The sequence below is a fragment of the Dipodomys spectabilis genome, unplaced genomic scaffold, assembly GCF_019054845.1.
Source record: "Dipodomys spectabilis isolate Male_0828 unplaced genomic scaffold, ASM1905484v1 ptg000145l, whole genome shotgun sequence".
Lineage (NCBI taxonomy): Eukaryota > Metazoa > Chordata > Mammalia > Rodentia > Heteromyidae > Dipodomys > Dipodomys spectabilis.
Window position 1 is genome coordinate 5875155 of NW_024870822.1, and position 21742 is coordinate 5896896.

At 39.8% G+C, this 21742-nt stretch overlaps 1 protein-coding gene across 1 annotated transcript in view; it reads left to right on the forward strand.

Annotated features, from left to right (window-relative positions):
* The window catches only part of Cstf3 (cleavage stimulation factor subunit 3), a 79537-nt gene that overhangs the window by 49327 nt on the left and 8468 nt on the right, over positions 1 to 21742 (forward strand). The window contains exons 4-15 of the mRNA XM_042691440.1: positions 5242 to 5274; positions 6462 to 6559; positions 7596 to 7662; positions 7742 to 7776; positions 7906 to 8032; positions 9455 to 9532; positions 10279 to 10441; positions 15101 to 15210; positions 16348 to 16464; positions 17996 to 18070; positions 18972 to 19115; positions 19241 to 19343. Coding sequence (XP_042547374.1) covers positions 5242 to 5274; positions 6462 to 6559; positions 7596 to 7662; positions 7742 to 7776; positions 7906 to 8032; positions 9455 to 9532; positions 10279 to 10441; positions 15101 to 15210; positions 16348 to 16464; positions 17996 to 18070; positions 18972 to 19115; positions 19241 to 19343 — 1150 coding nt within the window. The remainder of the gene's footprint in view (positions 1 to 5241; positions 5275 to 6461; positions 6560 to 7595; positions 7663 to 7741; positions 7777 to 7905; positions 8033 to 9454; positions 9533 to 10278; positions 10442 to 15100; positions 15211 to 16347; positions 16465 to 17995; positions 18071 to 18971; positions 19116 to 19240; positions 19344 to 21742) is intronic.

Genomic DNA, 21742 nt, shown 5'->3' on the forward strand with positions numbered 1-21742 from the left:
TGAAAGTAAACAGTTCAATAGTTGTTCAGCCCCAGTTTTCATTCCAAAAGACAAGTGGTGACCCATTAATTCTCAGGAAGTGACTAAGAGCTTGGGAAAAAAAAATATATATTTTTTTTTGGTTGGTCATGGCACTTGAATTCTGGGCCTGGGTGCTGTCCCTCAACTCTTCAGCTCAAGGAAAGCTCTCTACCACTTGAGCCACGGCACCATTTCCAGTTTTCTGGTGGTTAATTGGAAATAAGAGCCTCATGGACTTTCCTGCCTGCACTGGCTTTGAACTGCAATCCTCACATCTCAGCATCCTGAGTAGCTAGGATTACAGGCGTGAGCCACAGGTGCCTGGCTCAAAAATTTTTAAGTGTTAAAGGCTTAGGAAGGGCTGAAGGCATGGCTCAAGTGGTCAAGCACTTTAACAAGCTAAGTAATTCAAACCCCTATACCAGCAAAAAAGAACAAGGATAAGGAAGACATCATCTATATTTTTGATTGTATTATATTTGTTTTACTATCCCCTAAATAGCCACTTGTCTGAATCTAGTTAAATGTAATGTTTAACCAATCTTTACATTTTTTAAGTCATTTTACCATTCTGTAAAATAAGAATTATTATTAGGAAGCTGCAATTCAAAAAATTCCTGCTATAATAGGAAATTCAGATGTCAGGGCTGGGGTGTTAACTCAGTATTAGAGCACTCACCCAGCATGTTCAAGACAGGATGTGATCTTCAACACTGAAAAAACAGACAAACAGTAGATAGATAGATAGATAGATAGATAGATAGATAGATAGATAGATAAGAGAAGTTGTATTGAAAATCCCAAATTTTATTCTTTTTTAGCTATGAAAATCACATCTCCACATTATATAAATCTTGAAAAAAATCATTTTATTACCATACCATATAAAGTATTTGTATTTCATTATTCAGTCTCTCTTTTACACACATATTATTAGCAGGTATTAAATAAATGTTAATTTATTTTTAGATCAGTACTACTAAATCTATAAACTGCAGTCCCAAAGATTTTTTTTTTTTGGTGTTTTTCAATATTACTGTTTTTATCGAGTAGTTGTATAAACGGGTTATAGTTGAGTAAGGCAAAGAGGATTTTTTCAAAGTGGTACTGAGGCCTTCAAAACAGGTTATTTAGGTGCTTTATCACTGAGCTACATTCCCATTGTTTTGTAATGTTATGTAAACCAACGAAATTTGTATAACACCAGGCACTGGTAGCTCATGCCTTTAATCCTAATTACTCTGGAGGATGAGATGTAAGGATCACAGTTCAAAACCAGCCAGGGCAGGAAAGTCCCTGTAAGACTCTGGCAGAAAACCAGAAGTAGAGCTGTGGCTCAAAGTGGTAGAGCTTTAGCTTTGAACCGAAGAGCTCAGGGACAGCACCTAGTCCCTGAGTGCAAACTCCATTGGACCAACAATAACAACAAAAAACTTTATCCATACCCCCGTGGTGCTGAGGATTAACCCAGGGCCCCATGAATGCTAAGTAATATTCTAACACTAAACCACATCTCTGGTCCCACCCCACAATTTTTGTTTTGTGACAGGATTCTTGTGAGCCTAATTAGACCTCCAAGAACCTCCTTCCTCTTCTTTTCCAGTTCTGGGATTACATTACAGCTGTTATACCTACATACCTGCTCCATGACATTGATTTTAATAAGGATACAAGCACTACAAGCTTTGCAAAATTATTTATATGCATGTAATGGGTTTTAACTGGATACATTTTCTATTAATGACAAATCTGAAATTCCAGATGTCAGAACAAAATACTTCAATGTATTTATTATTTAAAAATTTAAACCAAGCTTTATTTATCAATATAGAATAGAAAGTTTCTGTCCAAGTGCACATGACTATGTTAAATATATGTAAGTATTTAACTCATAGATTAGATGTTTTATATAAGCAATAGTAAATAATACTTAGGATAGTACTCTAAGAAGAAAAATAATCTAGTAATAGGGTAGCTGAAGATAGAGTGCTCGACTTCTCTCATTAATAATGGATTTTAATGTGATCTGGACCCCAATCTTTCCTTTTCTGCCAAGTGGGGCTAGGTAACAATTTTGTTCTTTCTGGCTGCAAATTCATACTTTTTATTAGTTGGCATACTTTCGTTCCTTGGAACAGTCCTTTGAAATAGATATCATTTCCACTGGGAAAGATTAGTAGTTCATACAGTGTAATCATTTCTTTTTTTTTTTTTTTTTTGGGTCCGGTCGTGGGTCATGGGGCCTGAACTCTGGGCCTGGGCACTATCCCTCAGCTCTTCAGCTCAAGGCTAGCACTCTACCACTTGAGCCACAGCACCACTTCCGGCATTTTTTTCTTCTGCTTATGTGGTGCTGAGGAATCGAACCCAGGGCCTTATGCATGCAAGACAAGCGCTCTACCACTGAGCCACCTTCCCAGCCCCAGTGTAATCATTTTATTCATTTTATCACACTGCAAATTTTGTCTTCCAAACAGGTTGATAATAAAATTATTTTTAGATAAGGTTGGATTACACTCATAATCCAGCTATTGAGGAGGTGGAGATGGAGAGAACTGTGGTTTGAGACCAGCCAGGGCAAAAAGTTAGCAAGACCTCATCTCAGTAAGTTAGATGTGATTTTTCATCTCTAGTTCCAGCTACTTGGGAGACCAGAGATTGTAGGATTGTGATCTGAGGCCAGCCCCATGCAAAAGCAAAAGAACCTGCCTGAAAAATAACTGAAGCAAAAAAAAAAAAATGCTGAGGTTATGGTACAAGTAGTAGAGTGCCCTGCTTAGCAAGCTTGAGGCCTTGAGTTCAAACTCCAGTATTGCTAAGATTTTTTTTTTTTTTTTTTTTGGTCTGGTCATGGGGCCTGAACTCTGGGCCTGGGCGCTGTCCCTCAGCTCTTCAGCTCAAGGCTAGCGCTCTACCACTTGAGCCACAGCGCCACTTCCGGCTTTTTCTTTTTGCTTATGTGGTGCTGAGGAATTGAACCCAGGGCCTCAGGCATGCAAGGCAAGCACTCTACCACTGAGCCACCTTCCCAGCCCCAAGATTTTTTTTTTTTAATAAGTGGTATATTTTAAGTAATGGTCTTATAGCTGCTATGTTATGTTACCACTTTGTAGTATAGTCTCTACTGGAGGCTTGCTTGAACTCAGGACCATGTACTTGCCCAGCTGGCACTCACTTGAGTCACTCTTCCAGCCTGCTTTTTCTGCCTGATCTGGCTTAGTACTTTGATCCTCCAGGTTTCAGCCTTTTGAGTAGTTAGGATTAAAGGTACAAGCTGGTGCCTGGATATAGTAGTATAATCTCTTTTTCTTTTCTATTCTTCCTCCACCCTTACCACTATGCCAACCATAACTGTGTTGTCTGTTCTTGCTGGTACTGAAGCTTGAACCTGTGACCTGGACACTGTCCCTGAGCTTTTTCATACCAGGCTAACAGTCTACCATTTGAACCACCTCCACTTCTGGCTTTTGGGTGGTTAATTTGAGATAAGAGTCTCATGAATGTAGCCCAGGCTGGCCCTCAATCACACAAGCAGGTTAAGTCCTCTACAACTTTTCCTCTGCTGCCAACTAGAGAAGGGGTTCACTTGTGCCTTGGGACTGCCAACATAGCTTCAGTGACTAGGCAGAAAAGTACACCTAAGGCTCCAGCAAACAGAAAAGAATATAAACTAAAGCTGTCAGGGCAGACCTCCAGCAAAATAAATTGCTGAAGAGAAAGAGACTGCTAGAACAGAGTAATAGATTCACACTATACAAGAGGTATTAACCTCTCCCCCTCCAACCCTGGGTTGTGGGGCTCGAACTCCGGGCCTGGGTGCTATCCCTCAGCTCTTCAGCTCAAGGCCAGTTACCACTTGAGCCACAGGCCACTTCCAGTTTTCTGAGTGGTTTATTGGAGATAAGAGTCTAATGGACTTTTCCTGCCCCGGCTGGCTGGCTTTGAACCGCAATCCTCAGATCTCAGCCTCCTGAGTAGCTAGGATTACAGGTGTGAGCCACCAGTGCCTGGCTAACATATAATCCAAATACAGAAGTAGGTTAAGTGAAGGAAAATGGCCACACAGATGCTTCATACCCTGGAGAAACTAGTAGACATGTTTTTTAAATCTGAACAAAAACGTAAAAGAAGGGACAAAAAAACCTGATTTTGAGAATAGAACCAGCAGCAGCAGACCTGCAGTATATAATGGGACTTCTAAAATGGGGGAGGGGGACTATAATTGTAAAACCAAAATTTTTTAATTGAAAAAGACGCAAGTTTATAGGTTCAAGGGCATACCGAATTCCAAGCTTATGATAAATGACAGTTACCAAGTGCTCATTTGCCAGACAAGAACTCCTTTATGGGCAGAGGGCGGGGATGGGAAGGGGAAACAAAGGAGGAGGCAACAATGCTTGATAAGAAATGTACTCATTACTTTGCCCATGTAATTGTAACCCCTCTGTACAGTATTTTCACAATAAAAAAAAAGAAAAGAAAAGAAAAAACTCCTTGAATCTTCTGTATAGCCTGCAAAATAGGTAAAATTAACTCCTTTACTCAGATGAAGAAAAAGGAAATGAAGTGGATAGGCAGAATGTGAATCTAAGCCTTACTAAACAATGAAAAGCAGACACCTATGTTCACATATAAAGTTTAAAAACACTGAAGATTAAGATGAAAGTTCCAGGGAGGAAGAGTGAGCTATGAAAAGAAAAAAAAAATTCTCATCTGCAGCAGCCTTCAGCCAGAAAACTGCAGAAATTATCCTCCTTAAGAGGACAGAACTGTCTGAGGAAAGGCATGGTAACTATACCTGTATCCTAGCTATTTGATAGGCGGTTCAGGATTGTGATTGAAGGCCAGCCTGGGCAAATATGAGTGACCCAATCTCACCTAATAACCTAGACATGGTGGCATACACCTGTGATCTCATCCACTCAGGTGGAGGAAGAAGGATCTTGGTCCAAGACTAGTTTTGGGCAAAACCCAGGAGATTCAGCTTGAGTTGATTTCAGATTGCAGTTTTCCTATACTGCCATCTTAGTAGCTGGGATTAAATTGTATACCTCCATGTCTGGCCCTCTATTACTTGATTCTTAAAGAACAATAACAAGAGAAAAAGTGTAGGGAGAAGTAAGTACAAGGTTGGTTAAAAATTGGTTAAATAAAAAAAATCATAAATTTCTTTGATACTCAAAAAATAATGGTAAATGTTCTTTTTTATTTTTTTTTCAGATTAAAGCTAAAAATTATGACAAAGTTGAAAAGGTGAGTTCTCTGAAAATAGTTCGAGTTTTATGCTGAGGATTTTATGTAGATGTAAGTGCATATATGGCAGAGATAGTAAAATATTAACTGCTGTTAGTGATTATATAGGAATTGTACACATTCAGCTTTCTTAAATTTCTAAAAATATTCATAGAAATGCTCAAAAAGGAAGATTATGTATTTATTTATGCAGGATTGGGATTTTTAAAAAAGAAAATAAGTATGCTCTACAACCAAAAACACAAGAATTATTTTATTTTGTTGGTCGTGGGGCTTGAACTCAGGGCCTGGGCACTGTCCCTCAGCTCTTCAGCTCTTTAGCAGTGCTCTACTGCTCTGATCCACAGCACCACTTCTAGTTTTCAGGTGATTAATTGGAGACAAGAGTCTCACAGACATTCCTGCCTGGGCTTGTTTGAACTGTGATCTGCAGATTTCAGCCTCCTGAGTAGCTAGGATTTCAGGCATGAGCCACTGGCATCGAGCTTGAGAGTGATGTTTAAATAACAGGAAATTGTTATTTGTTTTTTATAAAGAAATTAGTTCCTGAAAAGGTTCTGGATTTTTGTAACTATAGCATTTTATTCACTGGTACATGGGTTTATTTTTTATTTTTGTGTTAATCCTGGGGCTTGAAGTCAGAGCATGGACTGTGTCCCTGAGTTACTTTTTTTTTTTTTTTTGCTGGTGGTGGGGCCTGAACTCTGGGTCTGGGTGCTGTCCCTCAGCTCTTCAGCTCAAGGCTAGTGCTCTACCACTTGAGCCACAGCACCACGTCCAGCTTTTTCTGCTTATATGGTGCTGAGGAATTGAACCCAGGGCCTCATGTGTACAAGGCAAGCATTCTACCACTGAGCCACCTTCTCAGCCCCAAAATTCTATTCAGATTTTTTTATGGGGAATTAAACCCAGGATGTTGCAGTTGCTAGGCTAGCGCATTACCACTGAGCTACATCCCAGCCCTACTTTTTTTTTTTTTTCCTACCACTTGAGCCACAGCTCAACTTCTGGCTTTTTGGTGGCTAATTGGAGAGAAGAGTACTTAAAGACTTTTCTGCCTGGGCAGGCTTTGAACCATCATCCTCAGATCACAAACTCCTGCATAGTTAGGATTACAGGTGTAAACCACCAATGTCAGGCAACACATGAATTTTATGAATTCTGATAATATTTTCTTATGTTTAAAGCTATTTCAGAGATGCCTTATGAAGGTTTTACACATTGATTTATGGAAGTGCTACCTTTCCTATGTTCGCGAAACAAAGGGTAAACTACCAAGTTACAAGTAAGTGAAATCAGGTTCTTTTTTATTTTTTAAAGATTTTTTTTATTAGCATATGTTAGTTATACAAGGGAGAGTTCATTGACATTTCCATCAAACTCTATCACTCTCCCTTCTTTCCTCCCCTTTTTAAATATAAAATCTAGATCCTAAAAGACTGCAAATCATCTCCAGGCACATTGTCAGTTCCTCATTAACTCTGTTGTTTCTTGACATCATGAGGAGATTTAAAACTTAGCTTTTCCAGGAAATTAGCAAAAGTGCTTCAAAGAAAACGTCTGGCATTAGAATTATATTGGCCATGCCTTTCTATACAGAAGCACTGTGGATTTGCAACACCAAACCACTTTGTTGACAGGCTTGATAAAGTTTCTCAAAAACTATCTTCATACTTGTCCAGGCACCACTCTTGCTTGTCAGGTTATAGTTGCAGTGTGCCACTAAGGCAAATGCTGTGTAGTTGGCTGACTTCCCAGGATGCTTTATACCTAGCTGCTACTATCTTTACTGAATCTAAATAGTGGACCGTCTCAGATACTATTTTTGTATATACCAAAGTTAAATTATATCTATGATTAGAATTCTATCTCTATTATCTTTTCTGATTATACTTACAAGTATTTTCTCTCTCAATTTTATTTTATTTTTTTCTCTCAATTTTATATTGAATTTCTTTCTCCCTTAATTTTACTTCCAATGTAATAGATCTTCAGGTATAACTTACCTACCCCTTACTGAGAGAACTATTTCCACATTTAAATGTGATATGAAACTGGGCAACTTAAAGGATATAAAACTGAATAAGATATGGGCTTTATCTTTGATAAACTCATAAGCAGTATATAAAGCAAGCAAAGTAAACAAATGAATGACCTTGACAAGTACAACATAAAAGAACTCACATATAACTTCCAAAGATGCCTTTAATTTTTGTTTATTGCAAAGGTTCAGATGTTCTAATCATATGATTGGAAGTTATACTTTTCATTGTAAATACATTTTTATAACAAAAATTTTTAAATGTGTCTTTATATTTCAGAGAAAAAATGGCTCAAGCTTATGACTTTGCACTGGATAAAATTGGAATGGAAATTATGTCTTATCAGGTAGTGTTAGAAAAATTAAAATATATACACAAATTTGAAAATGTCAAGAAAGATACTAACATTTTGTTTTATTTCTTAGATTTGGGTGGATTACATCAATTTCTTAAAAGGCGTGTGAGTAATTTTGTCATTTAAAATATTAAAAATTAAAAATAAATAAAAATAGTTAAAATATTGGCTATAAATAGAATTAATCTAGAATTAGCTATAATATAATTGGTGACATTTGTCATCCAATTTCAGGGAAGCTGTTGGGTCTTATGCAGAAAATCAGAGGATAACAGCTGTTCGAAGAGTTTATCAGCGAGGTTGTGTTAATCCAATGATCAACATCGAACAGCTCTGGAGAGACTATAACAAGTATGAAGAGGTAAATTAAGCCAGAATAGTTTACTATGATAAGCCAAGACATTTTAATTTTTTTCCATTGTGAATTTGTGGAATCTAGCCTTTTTAAGATAAGATACCTGAGTATCAATGTTAGATAGTCTCTGGGGAGTTTGTTCATATTAGAAGTTAAAGCTGAGAAAAATCTCTGTATTTATTATTAGTTCACTTAAAAGTAATAGTAATGTGCCCTTTACATTTCAGTCTAAGTAGCATCAGAAGCAAGTATTTTCCAAAACAAGAAACAGTTTAGCAAGGTAGTATTGAGTATAATTTTGAAAATCTTTTTAATGTCTGAATAGAAAACAGCTAAATTTTCCTTTCTTGTGTGTGCCAGTATTATGGCTTGAACTCAGGGCCTATTGTTCTTGCTTAGTTGTTTAGGTGAAGGCTGGCACTTGAGCCACATTTCCACTTTTGACTTTTTGTTGATTAATTGGAGCCTGGGATGGCTTCAAACCTTCATCTTCAGAGATCTCAACCTCCTGAGTGCTAGGATTACAGGTATAAGCCACCATACCCAGCCCAAATTTTCATATCTGCTTCTAAATTGTATCATTTATGATACTGAATGTAAAACTTCACTGTATTTTTGTAAGAGAAAGAGAGACAAATACTGTTTTAAGTAAAAAATATTTTAATCTCGCTGGGTGCTGGTGGCTCATGCCTGTAATTCTAGCTAATCAAGAGGCTCAGATCTGAGTGTCAGGGTTCAAAGCCAGCCCAGTCAAGAACATCCATGATTCCATGATACTCTTATCTCCACTTAACAACCAGAAAACCAGAAGTGGCACTGTGGCTCAGAGCAGTAGAAAACTAGTCTTGAGCTGAAGAGCTCAGGGACAGGGGCCAGGCCTAGAGTTTAAGCCCTACAACCAGAAACATTTTTTTTTTTTTAAATCTCAGGGACCTCCTAAAAAGGTCCTGGAAGCAGGAATTCTTCAACAACTCACTGAAAGCTGCTAAGCATGAGTTCACTGTTCCTTTCTTTCTTTGTACCTTGCTCCCTGTAGCCCCTTTTTAAGCTGTGCTCACCTAGTTAGCAAAAGGAGAGATAGATAGATAGATAGATAGATAGATAGATAGATAGATAGATAGATAGATAGATAGATAGATAGATCATGACTATTCACCTAGATGAAGCTATACTGTATTAGTAACATTTTTATAAGAAATAATGATCCTTGCCAAATTATTTCCTATTTTTAAAAAACTTGTGATTTATAAAAACCACTGATAGCTCATAAAAAATAATTATTCAACTTAAAAATAATGTTTTTCAGGTTGGAAATGTGGTTTAGTGGCAGAACACTTGCCTATTTGCACAGCACACACTGCACCTAGATTTAATCCCTAGAATTGACTTCCAAGAAATTAATAATGTATGGTTTTGCTTTTTTCTTAGGGTATCAATATTCATTTAGCTAAAAAAATGATTGAAGATCGGAGTAGAGACTACATGAATGCTAGACGTGTAGCAAAGGTATGGAATTCTATCAGACCACTTACTTTAATGATTATCAATTCTATGTATAGCAAAGCTTTCCTTTCCTGTCTTGTATGAATATTGATATTTTCTTTCATTAGCAATCCTAAGTAATGATAACTATAGATAATTGACATCATATCAACTAATAATTATCTGTCTGAGAAAATGGTGTATTTACAATAAAATACTTCTAAAAACAGATTCTCTACTGATGGCATTATGCCAACAGGTCCTCAGTCATGTTGCTCTGTCAACTGGTACATCCTAGAGCGAGAGAGACCCTCATAGATCCTGCAGACAGAGTCCATGGGTTTCTGTTAACTCATTCCTGATAACCTGTTTTGGGGTGTGTAATATTCTGTTATCTTTTTCCCTACTCTTAGTTTTTAGATTATATTAACAAGTGGGGGTTTTGGTTTTGTTTGTTGTTGGTTTTTTTGTTTTTGTTTTGGTTGGTCATGGGGCTTGAACTCTAGGCCTGGGTGCTCGCTGTTCCTGAGCTCTTCGGCTCAAGGCTAGCACTCTACCACTTGAGCTACAGCACCACTTCTGGTTTTCTGGTGGTTAACTGGAAATAAGAGTCTCATGGACTTTCCTGCAGAGGCTGGCTTTAAACTGTGATCCTCAGATCTCAGCCGCCAAGCTACAAGTGATATTTTTAACAAAATTTTCCAATCTCATCAACTCCAGTCTGTATCTAAGTTGTTCTCAGCTCACCAAAGAATTCTGCTTGTTGTTAGGAATATGAGACCGTAATGAAAGGCTTGGATCGGAACGCTCCTTCAGTGCCTCCTCAGAATACTCCTCAAGAAGCTCAGCAAGTAGATATGTGGAAGAAGTATATACAGTGGGAAAAGAGCAACCCTCTTCGTACAGAGGATCAGACTCTTATAACAAAAAGAGGTGACAAGATAACCCTGCTGGAATTCTAATTAAATAAATGGACATGAGGCCATTTGGTATTAATCCCGTAGACTACTTGAGGCTCTTGGTGTTTTGGTTTTGTTGTTGTTTTTACCACTAAGGTCTCTATATGTAGCTGCCTCAAAGTCACTATGTAGATCAGGTTGGCACTGAACTTGTGATCCTACTCCTTAGCCTTCTACGAGCAAGGATTATAATCATGTACCACTATGTCCAGCTGAGGCTCTTTTTTTTTTTTTAATTTTATTTTATTTTATTTGAGAACATACTGTACAGAGGGGTTACAATTACATGGGCAGGATAATGCGTACATTTCTTACCAAGCATTGCAGCCTCCTCCTTTGTTTATCCTTCACCTCCCTTCCCAACCTCCCCCCTCCCCCCCACCCAATCCTCCCCCCCCTTCCCCCCCACACCGACATTGTAAAGCTCGTTTTTGACATGACATTTTGTACTTCTCATTGTTGCAACAGGTCCACCTGAATCCTTAAACGACTTGTTTGTCCCCGTCTCCTCCACATGTTATACTGACATCAAATATAGTGAAAGCAGGGGTTACACTGTGGGGGAGGGACATACAAAGCAACAAAGAAATAATCTTATAAATGCGTTAGAAACACATGCATGAAAGAAAAAAAAACATTAAAATACATATTTAAGGGTTCGTTTTCCTAACATCACATTATCTGATCTTTTCCGCTTGACTCATACATATACTAGATATTGCAAATAAGGGAAACCATGGGACCTATGTTTCTTTGGGCCTGGCTTACTTCACTTAATATAATTTTTTCCAAGCCTTTCCATTTCCTAACAAATGGGGAAATGTCATTCTTTCTGATGGAGGCATAGAATTCCATTGTGTATATATACCACATTTTCTTCATCCATTCATCTACTGAGGGGCATCTGGGTTGGTTCCATATCTTAGCTATGGTAAATAGAGGCTCTTTTTTTTTTTTTTTTTTATTGATTTGTTTGTTTATGGTGGTACTTTGGTCTGAATTCAGGGCCTTGTGCTTGTTAAGCAGGTACTCAATCACTGAGCCCCATCTCCAGCCTCTGATGCTCTATTTTTAAAGTCAGATTATAAGTACAATGCTTCTTAATCAATGTCTCCCATTCTGTTGTTCTTCTTCCCATCCTTATGCACAAGAAATGTAGTTCATTTTTTTATATAATATATATTGGCTATAATGACTCTCACCCTTCCTTCCTCCATTCCTGTGCCTTCTTTTTGCCCTGCCCCCAAAAACATGTCAACACTTCCTGACATTTTGGTAAACAGTACATTAATTGTTCAAGGGAGTTACACCTTGGGACTCTCCCCTAAGTATACATACCATCCTTTAGTTGGTTTGTTTGTATGTATATGCATAGAGCCCTGTATATGTTGTTATGTATGTTTGTGTTTTAGATCTGCCTTCTGCATATGAGAAAACATGTGCCATTTGTCTCTCTGAGTTTGACTTACTTAACATAATTTTTTCTAGGTCCATTCATTTCCCTGCAGATAACGTACTATTATTCTAATAGATGAGTAAAATTCCATTATATGTATGTACCACATTTTCTTGTGGCTCCTATTATCTTTTTTTTTTTTTTCAGTCGTGGGGCTTGAACTCTGGGCCTGGGCGCTCTCCCTCAGCTCTTCAGCTCAAGGCGAGCGCTCTACCACTTGAGCTACAGCGCCACTTCCGGTTTTCTGGTGGTTTATTGGAGATAGGAGTCTCACAGTCTTTCCTGCCCGGGCTGGCTTTGAACCGCGATCCTCAGATCTCAGCCTCCTGAGTAGCTAGGATTACAGGCGTGAGCCACCGTCGCCCGGCCTATTATCTTTCTTTGAAGAATGTGGAGTTCTATTTCACAGGAAGCTGAATTACTTAAGACCACTTTGTCTTTGTGGTTTAGGTGTTTTGTTTTTGTGCCAGTCCTAGATCTTGAACTTAGAGCCTAAGCCCTATCCCTTTGTACTCAAGGCTACTGCTCTACTACTTGACCCACAGCTCCACTTCTGGCCTTTTATCCAACTTGTTGGTGGCTAATTGGAAACAAGATTCTCAGGGACTTTCTTGCTTGGGCTGGCTTTGAATTGTGATCCTCATATCTCAGCCTCCTGAGCATCTAGGATTATAGGTATGAGCCACCAGCACTTGGCAATGAGGCTTGGTTTTATACTATTATGATAAATCAGTTTTAGGGGGGTTTGTTGTTGTTTGTTAGTTGTGGGCTGGAACTTTGGGCCTGGGTGCTGTCTCTGAGCTCTTCTGCTCAAGGCTAGTGCTCTCCTACTTTGAGCCACAGCTCCACTTCCAGTTTTCTGGTGGCTCATTGGAGATAAGAGTCCTGGGTTGAGGGGGTGGGGGGGAGGGGAACTGGGAAGGTGGCTCCGTGGCAGAGTGATTGCCTTGCATGCATGAGGCCCTGAGTTCAATTCCTCAGCACCACATAAGCAGAAAAGGCTGCAAGTAGTACTGTGGCTCAAGTGGTAGAGTGCTAGCCTTGAGCTGAAGAGCTGAGAGACAGCACTCAGGCCCAGAGTTCAAGCCCCATGACCAAAAAAAAAAAAAAGTCTCACAGACTTTCCTTCATAGGCTGGCTTTAAATTGTGATCCTCTGATCTCAGCCTCCTGAGTAGCTAGGATTACAGGCGTGAGCCCGGCTCAGTTTTAATTTTTTTACCTAAGAGTAAATCCCTTAGTCTTGGGATAAAGTTGATGTCCTAAAGCATAATGGAAAAGTCCAAAGTGTTTATCCAGATCTTTTAACCAGGTAGATTTCAAATTCTAACTTGCCTCTTCTAGTTATCAGTGGAGACAGCTATTCAACGCTCTCAGCCCTTCATTTCTGCTTTCCACTGAGTGTTTTGTAGTCTTTCCTGTGAATGTACATTTCAAGGATTGGCTGAGGATTTGCAAATATTCTGGCACTTTTCTTTTGGGAACTTCCACAGACATTTATAGTTTCTAGATAGTCTCATAACCAAGAATTCCATATCACTTCAGTCAGTAAAACTGCAGAACTTGACTAGACATCTAGTTGCAAACACATGGGTGTACTCTTCAAGAAAAACAGCTTATTAAATATGGATCTCAGTGCTACCTTTTTTTTTTTCGGGGGGGGGGGGGGGGAGGTCCGGTCGTGGGGTCTGAACTCTGGGCCTGGGCACTGTCCCTCAGCTCTTCAGCTCAAGGCTAGTGCTCTACCACTTGAGCCATAGCGCCATTTCCAGCTTTTTTCATTTTTGCTTATGTGGTGCTGAGGAATCGAACCCAGGGCCTCAGGCATGCAAGGCAAGCGCTCTACCACTGAGCCATCTTCCCAGCCCCTCAGTGCTACCTTTTAATCAACAACTCAATCTACTCAATCTACTCTGATTTCTGCTTCATTTTGGTTATTTTCTAGTGCAATTTAATCAGGTTTTTGGGGTGTTTTTTTTTGTACTTGTAGATAGATAGATAGATAGATAGATAGAGATATAGATACATAGTTTTAAAGGGAAAGTTCTGGGGATTGAACCAAAGGTTTGGTGCATGCTAAGCACATGCTTTACCACAGTGCTATAGCTCCAGCCCTCAGTTTATAGTTTTTCTATTCAGTAGAGTTAGTGTGATGCAAACTACTCTGCCACTGCCAGACTACTCTTCAGTTTGTCCCTGCTCCCTCACTGTAAGCCTTTGTAAATGCTGCTTTCTTTGCTTTACTGGTTTTCTATGTAATCCTATCCTTTTTCTGGTAGAGCTCTACTTTCCCTGCTCTACTTTCTTATGTGACCAGCTTCTGTTCCTTTGGGTTTTACATTTTTTTAATTTTTTTGGTTCTGGTTGTGGGGTCTGAACTCTGGGCCTGGGCGCTGTCCCTCAGCTCTTCAGCTCAAGGCTAGCGCTCTACCACTTGAGCCACAGTGCCACTTCCAGCTTTTTTCTTTTTGCTTATGTGGTGCTGGGGAATCGAACCCAGGGCCTCATGCATGCAAGGCAAGCGCTCTACCACTGAGCCACCTTCCCAGCCCCTGGGTTTTACTTTAATGTTAGTTGGTGCTCAGTAAGTATTAGCATGTAGTTGGTGTTCAATAGATAATACCCTAGTAAATAATGGACAGATTGGGCTTTGGTGGATATTTATGCTAAAGTTTACTGATTATGTATATGTGTGTGCACACATGCATGTGCACACTTGCTACGGGGATTTTAACTCAGGCCCTTATACTTGCTAATCAGGTACCCTACCACTGAATTATGCCTTCAGCCTTTTTCTGCACTTGTTATTTTTGTAGGGTCTTACTTCCTGTTAGACTTGTGCCTGGGTATCATGATCAGCCTATTTTAGGCTTTTTGTCATAGCTGAGATGACAGGTGCGTGCCACTACACCCAGCTTCTTCCATTGAGTTGGAGTCTAATGAACTTTTCTGTCCAAACTAGCCTAGAATTGAGATCTTCCAAATTTCAACTTCCCAAGTAACTAGGATTATTATAGGTATGAGTCACTGATGCCTTGTAAAATTACTAATTTTGTTTTAGTTGTTATTTGTTATTGAGGCCTCTATCTAAGCCTTATAATTTGGTTGTGATGCTTATATTGATAGTTTTTCAAATACTTATTTTAACTGAATGTTGTTTGTACATGTCTTCCCTTAGTTATGTTTGCTTATGAACAGTGCCTGCTTGTATTAGGCCATCATCCTGATATTTGGTATGAAGCTGCCCAGTATCTGGAGCAGTCAAGTAAACTGCTTGCAGAGAAGGGCGTAAGTATTCCTTCCACCTTTTCTTTGGTCTTTGGTTATTAAATGTGTTTAAACTTGTTATATTATGTCAGTATGAATCTTAATGGTACTCATACATGATTAGACTTACATGATTAGGGGTCTGGGAAGATGGCTCAGTGGTAGAGCGCTTGCCTTGCATGCCTGAGGCCCTGGGTTCGATTCCTCAGCACCACATAAGCAATAATGAAAAAAGCTGGAAGTGGCGCTGTGGCTCAAGTGGTAGTGCTCTAGCCTTGAGCTGAAGAGCTGAGGGACAGCGCCCAGGCCCAGAGTTGAGGCCCCACAACCGGATTCCTCCCCACAAAAAAAAAAAAGACTTACATGATTAGAATTATAATACCTGTTGTTGTTGTTGTTGTTGTTGTTTTTGTTTTTCCAGTCTTGGGGCTTGAACATAGGGCCTGGGCCCTGTCCCTGAGTCTTTCTGTGCTCAAGGCTAGTGCTCTACCACTTGAGCCACAGTACTACTTCTGGCCTTTTCTGAGTAGTTTATTGGAGCTAAGTTTATTGGAGCTGGCTTTATCCACAATCTTCAGATCTCAGCTTCCTGAGTTGCTAGAATTACAGGTGTAAGCCACCAGTACCCAGCAAAATAGCTGTTTTGTTTTAAAAACATTGGGGCTAGAAATATGACTTAGTAGAGTGCTTGCCTAGCATGCATGAAGCCCTGGGTTTGATTCCTAAGTACCACATAAACAGAAAAGGCCAGAAGTGGCGCTGTGGCTCAAGTGGTAGAGTGCTAGCTAGCCTTGAGCAAAATGAAGCTCAGGGACAGTGCCTAGTCCCTGAGTTCAAGCCCTAGAACTGGCCAAAAACCAAAAACTAAAAAACAAAACCTAAAAATATTAATGAATCATCTAAAGTACTTACATGATTTTTCTGAAAGTTAAAATAATGACGGCTAAAAGTGCACTTCAGTAGTAGAGGCCAGAGGTTTAATTCCTAATACCCAAAAAAGGAAGAAGTGTTTGAAACTTTTTTTTTAACATCCTAAGATGAGTATGTATGTGTATAGATGTCTGTGTTTTCTCATATATATAATATCTCATATACATAGATTATTTTATTCTTTCAACTATACTAAAATTATTGAGGATGACTTTTCTTTTCTTCTAGGATATGAATAATGCCAAATTGTTTAGTGATGAAGCTGCTAATATATATGAAAGAGCCATAAGCACTTTATTGAAGAAGAATATGCTTCTTTATTTTGCATATGCTGATTATGAAGAGGTAAGAGTAGTCAGAACTTTCTTAAAATTTATTTTTTTTTGGAGTCCAGTCGTGGGCCTGAACTCTGGGCCTGGGCGCTGTCCCTCACTCTTCAGCTCAAGCTAGCGCTCTACCACTTGAGCCACAGCGCCACTTCCAGCTTTTTTTTTTCTTATGTGGTGCTGAGGAATCGAACCCAGGGCCTCATGCATGCAAGGCAAGTACTCTACCACTGAGCCACCTTCCCAGCCCCTAAAATTTATTTTTTATTCCAAGGCTAGCCTTGAACTCATCCTTCTGCCTTAGCCTCTTTTCTATGTTGGTCATGGTGCTTGGATTCTGGGCCTGGGCGCTGTCCCTCAGCTCTGTAGCTCAAGGCTAGCACTCTTGAGCCACTTGAGCCACAGCGCCACTTCTGATTTTCTGAGTTGCTTATTGGAGATAAGGGTCTCACAGACTTTTCCGCCAAGGCTGGCTTTGAATTGCGGTCCTCAGATCTCAGCCTTCTGAGTAGCTTGAATTACAGGTATGAGCCATCAGTGCCTGGCTTGCCTTAAGTGCAGGGATTGCCGATATAACCCCTATGCCCACAACTTAGAATTTGATTTTTTTTGGGGGGGGGGGGGGGCGGGTGGGGAGTGGTTCCAGTCGTGAGGCCTGAACTCTGGGCCTGGGCGCTGTCCCTCAGCTCTTCAGCTCAAGGCTAGCACTTTACCACTTGAGCCACAGTGCCACATCTGGCTTATTTTTTTCTGCTTATGTGGTGCTAAGGAATCAAACCCAGGGCCTCATGCATTCAAGGCAAGCGCTCTACCACTGAGCCACCTTCCCAGCCCTAGAATTTGATTTTTTTTGGGGGGGGAGGGGGAGGTGGTCTGGTCATGGGCCCGAACTCTGGGCCTGGGCACTGTCCCTAAGCACTTCAGCTCAAGGCTAGCACTCTACACTTGAGCCACAGCACCACTTCTGGCTTTTTTCTTTTTGCTTATGTGGTGCTGAGGAATCGAACCCAGGGCCTCATGCATGCAAAGCAAGCGCTCTACCACTGAGCCACCTTCCCAGCCCCGTTAGAATTTGATTTTTTATCACAGTATTGAAGTTTTTTTCTGGCTAGTTTAATGCTAGACATACAGCTTTTGGTAGCCAGAAATGATATATCAAACATTTATATGTCTTCAACTCATATTAAATTTTTGCTCAATGTAGATGACATTGTTATCGATGTGTGCAGGACAGGTGGGTGAATACAGTCTCTAGAAAACTCAAATCATGGGCTGGGAAGGTGGCTCAGTGGTAGAGCGCTTGCCTTGCATGCATGAGGCCCTGGGTTCCATTCCTCAGCACCACATAAACAAAAAGAAAAAAGCCGGAAGTGGCGCTGTGGCTCAAGTGGTACAGCACTAGCCTTGAGCTGAAGAGCTGAGGGACAGCGCCCAGGCCCAGAGTTCAGGCCCACAACCGGACCCAAAAAAAAAAAAAAAGAAAAGAAAAGAAAACTCAAATCATACTTGCTTATGAGAATGTATTTATATTCCCTTCTCTTACACCTTAGAGTCGCATGAAATATGAGAAGGTTCACAGTATATATAACAGACTTCTGGCAATTGAAGATATTGATCCCACCTTGGTGAGTGATTTATAACTCTTTTTCCCACCTTTACTATCTGATCTAACAAACATTTAATTTATATGTAGGAAATTTCACTGTTTTTGTTGTCTTGACAAATTACACTGAGTCATGGGATCACCATCCCAATCAACATACAAAACACTTTGATCACTTCCATAAAATTCCCTTATGTCATCCTTTGCAGACCACCCTTCTCATAACCAACCCTGGTTACTAAAATTTACTGATCTTGATTCTGCTGAATTGTTTAGTTTTATTCTTGCATGGGGTGTGTAACACACCACTGCAGTCTCTGTTACTTGGGAGGCTGAGATGGCTTAAGCTCAGGAGTTGGGAGACCAGCTTGAGCAATATGAGACACTATCTCAAAATTAATTAATTTAATTAAAAATAGAGGCAGGGGAAAAAAAACCAACATTCTACAAAGAGGATATAGAAAGTTGGCTTTAGCCAGGTGCCAGTGGCTCATACCTAGAAAACTAACTACTCAGGTGGCTGAGATCTGAGGATCGCCGTTTGAAGCAGCCCATGCAGAAAAGTCCCCATGAGACTCTTAGCTCCAATTAACCACTCAAAAACTGAAAATAGTGCTGTGGATCAAGTGGTAGAGCATTAGCCTTGAGCACAAATTGGCTCAGGGACAAAGCCCAGGTCCTGAGTTCAAGCCTCACAACTGACCCCCAAAAAAAAAATAAAGTAAAAACAAATTTGAACATATCCCTAATATCAGGAAATATAGTTTATGGATTTAAATAGTGCATTATCTAAAGTTTATTCTCTTATTAGATATTTAGGATTGCTTTGTCAAATAGGAATTAGTTGAGTTCATATGGAAGCTGTGAGAATAACACTCTGCTTGATTTTTAGACTACAAATCCTTTTTGGTTTTTTTGTACAGGTATATATCCAATATATGAAATTTGCAAGGAGAGCAGAAGGTATCAAATCTGGAAGAATGATATTTAAAAAAGCAAGAGAAGATACCAGAACCCGCCACCATGTCTACGTTACTGCAGCACTCATGGAATACTACTGTAGTAAAGTAAATAGATCATTTTAATTCTTTTGTACCTGTCATACTTAAGTATTGTGGATCTAATATTCTTTTGAGTATCTTGCCTGACAGATATTTCATAGAAATCTGTACTTTATTGTCCATACTTCTAGGACAAATCAGTTGCCTTTAAGATTTTTGAGCTGGGACTAAAGAAATATGGAGACATTCCAGAATATGTCTTGGCTTATATTGACTATCTATCTCACCTCAATGGTAAGTTGATTCTAGAATCTTCAAGGATTATTTAATATTAAACCATCTGCAATTATATTATTAGGTTATTTTTTCACTCCTTAAAAGGATTAAAAGAAATACTTGTGACCTGCTAACCCTGAAATTTTATTTATTGGTAGATTTCTTGTGACTCTGCAGAATGATCTTTAATAAAGTAAATTACTATCAGTAACTGGAGAAAGCTGCAGTTAGAATTATGAGATGTTGTTTATGTTTTATATCCCTATTCTGTTATAGTAACTGTAATACAGTCATTCTTTATTGACTTCCTGTTACGTTCCAGGCACAGTAATTCCTCCATTTGTATGCGTATGTGTGTGAGTGTGCATATGTGTGGCAAATAAAATTTAGTTATCAATTATCCAGGAAATTCAGTTTATTCACAAAAAAAGCAACCTTATATAAAAATTGGTTTAAGAATTGTATCTACAGCCGGCCGCTGGGGGCTCACGCCTGTAATCCTAGCTACTCAGGAGGCTGAGATCTGAGGATCGCGGTTCAAAGCCAGCCCGGGCAGGAGAGACCGTGAGACTCCTATCTCCAATAAACCACCAGAAAACCGGAAGTGTCGCTGTAGCTCAAGTGGTAGAATGCTCGCCTTGAGCTGAAGAGCTGAGGGACAGTGCTCAGGCCCAGAGTTCAAGCCCCACGACCGACAAAAAAAAAAAAAAAAAAAGAATTGTATCTACATATACATGAGGTTAGGTGTGTAATCTAATTGCAGTTTCTCACAGCAAAATGGCCAGAATCTTGTCAAGATTGAGTAACTTTTACCTGTGTTTTACTTACATATGGTAAACAGTCCATAAATGTTACCTATGATAGAGATGAACACATACACCAAAAAACTGTGCTCAACACTCTGGGAGTATCCTGAATGAAGCAGTTTGGAAGCACAGGAACAAGCGTAGTTGAAGCCCTAGAGCTGTGCTGTTCAGTGAGGCCAGCCCCCAGAATACAGCTCCTCAGCACTTGAATGTGACAAGGGCCGCACTGATGTGGTGTATGTGTAAAATCAGTAACATTTTCAGAGACTTAATGGAAGGAAGGAAGGAACGAAGGAAGGAAAGAGAAAATATCTTAGTTGTTTTTCATATTGTTTACATGTGGAAATAACAATTTAGCTATTGGGGCTAGGGTTAGAGTTAGGATTAGGGTTAAGGTTATGCCAATTTTATCTCATTTTGCTCCCCCCCCCCTTTTTTTTTTGTTTTGTTAGTTGTGGGACTTGAACTCAGGATATGGGGGCCTAGGCCCTGTCTGAGCTTTTTCACTCAAGACTAGCTACCATTTTTTTTTCCTTGTCAATCATGGGGCTTGAATTCTGGGCCTGGGTGCTGTCCCTGAGCTCTTCAGCTCAAGGTGAGCGCTCTACCACTTGAGCCACAGTGCCACTTCCAGTTTTCTAGTGGTTAATTGGAGATAAAGAGTCTCACAGACTCCTGCGCAGGCTGGCTTTGAACTGTGATTCTCAGAGCTCAGCCTCCTGAGTAGCTAGGATTACAGGTGTGAGCCACCAGTTCCCAGCTTCTCTACCGCTTTGAGCTACAGCACCACTTCTGGTTTTCTGGTGGTTAATTGGAATCCCACGGACTTTCCTCCCTGGGCTGGCTTCCAACTGTGATCCTCAGATCTCAGCTTCCTGTGAGCTACCAGCACCCACATTTTACTCCTTTAATAAGGCCAGCAGGATATTGAAGTTCTATATTGGCTTAAGTAATGTTTCTGTTTGTGCTGTCCTAGAGGTTCACAGAGAAGGGACATGAGTTGAAAGATGAGCAATTGTTAGCTAAGTAAAGAAAGAGGACAAAGCATTGTCCAGGCAGAGAACCCAGCACTTGGCAAGTAGGGCAAAGTTGTGTGGGATAAAAAAAAGTAAGTCTGGTGGATAAGTAAAGCTGTAGATAAAGCAAGAAGGGTTAAATGTAAATTACATTAAGCTGTAATTCATGACTATGGTGCTACCTTCTTTGGTTGAATACACTTAATTTCTCTTGGTCTATCTTGCATGTAGAAATGTAATACGCTGATAACCATTCTGCTGGATATTTTAAGGGCAACTTTATTGAAGTATAATTTCTATTCCATAAATGCATCAATTTTAAGTATACCATTCAATGGGTTTTCTTAGTGGACTTAATGCTAGATTGTTTTTTTGCTTTTGTTTTGTTTTTCACCAGTACTGGGGCTTGAACTCAGGACTTGGGTGCTGTCCCTGAACTTTTGTGCACAAGGCTGGTGCTCTACCACTTGAGCCACAGCTCCACTTCTGGCATTTTGGTAGCTTTTTATTTCCTCCCCTGGCTGGCTTTGAACCATATCCTCAGATCTCACCTCCTGAGTAGCTAGAATTATAGGCATGAGCCACCAGAACCCAA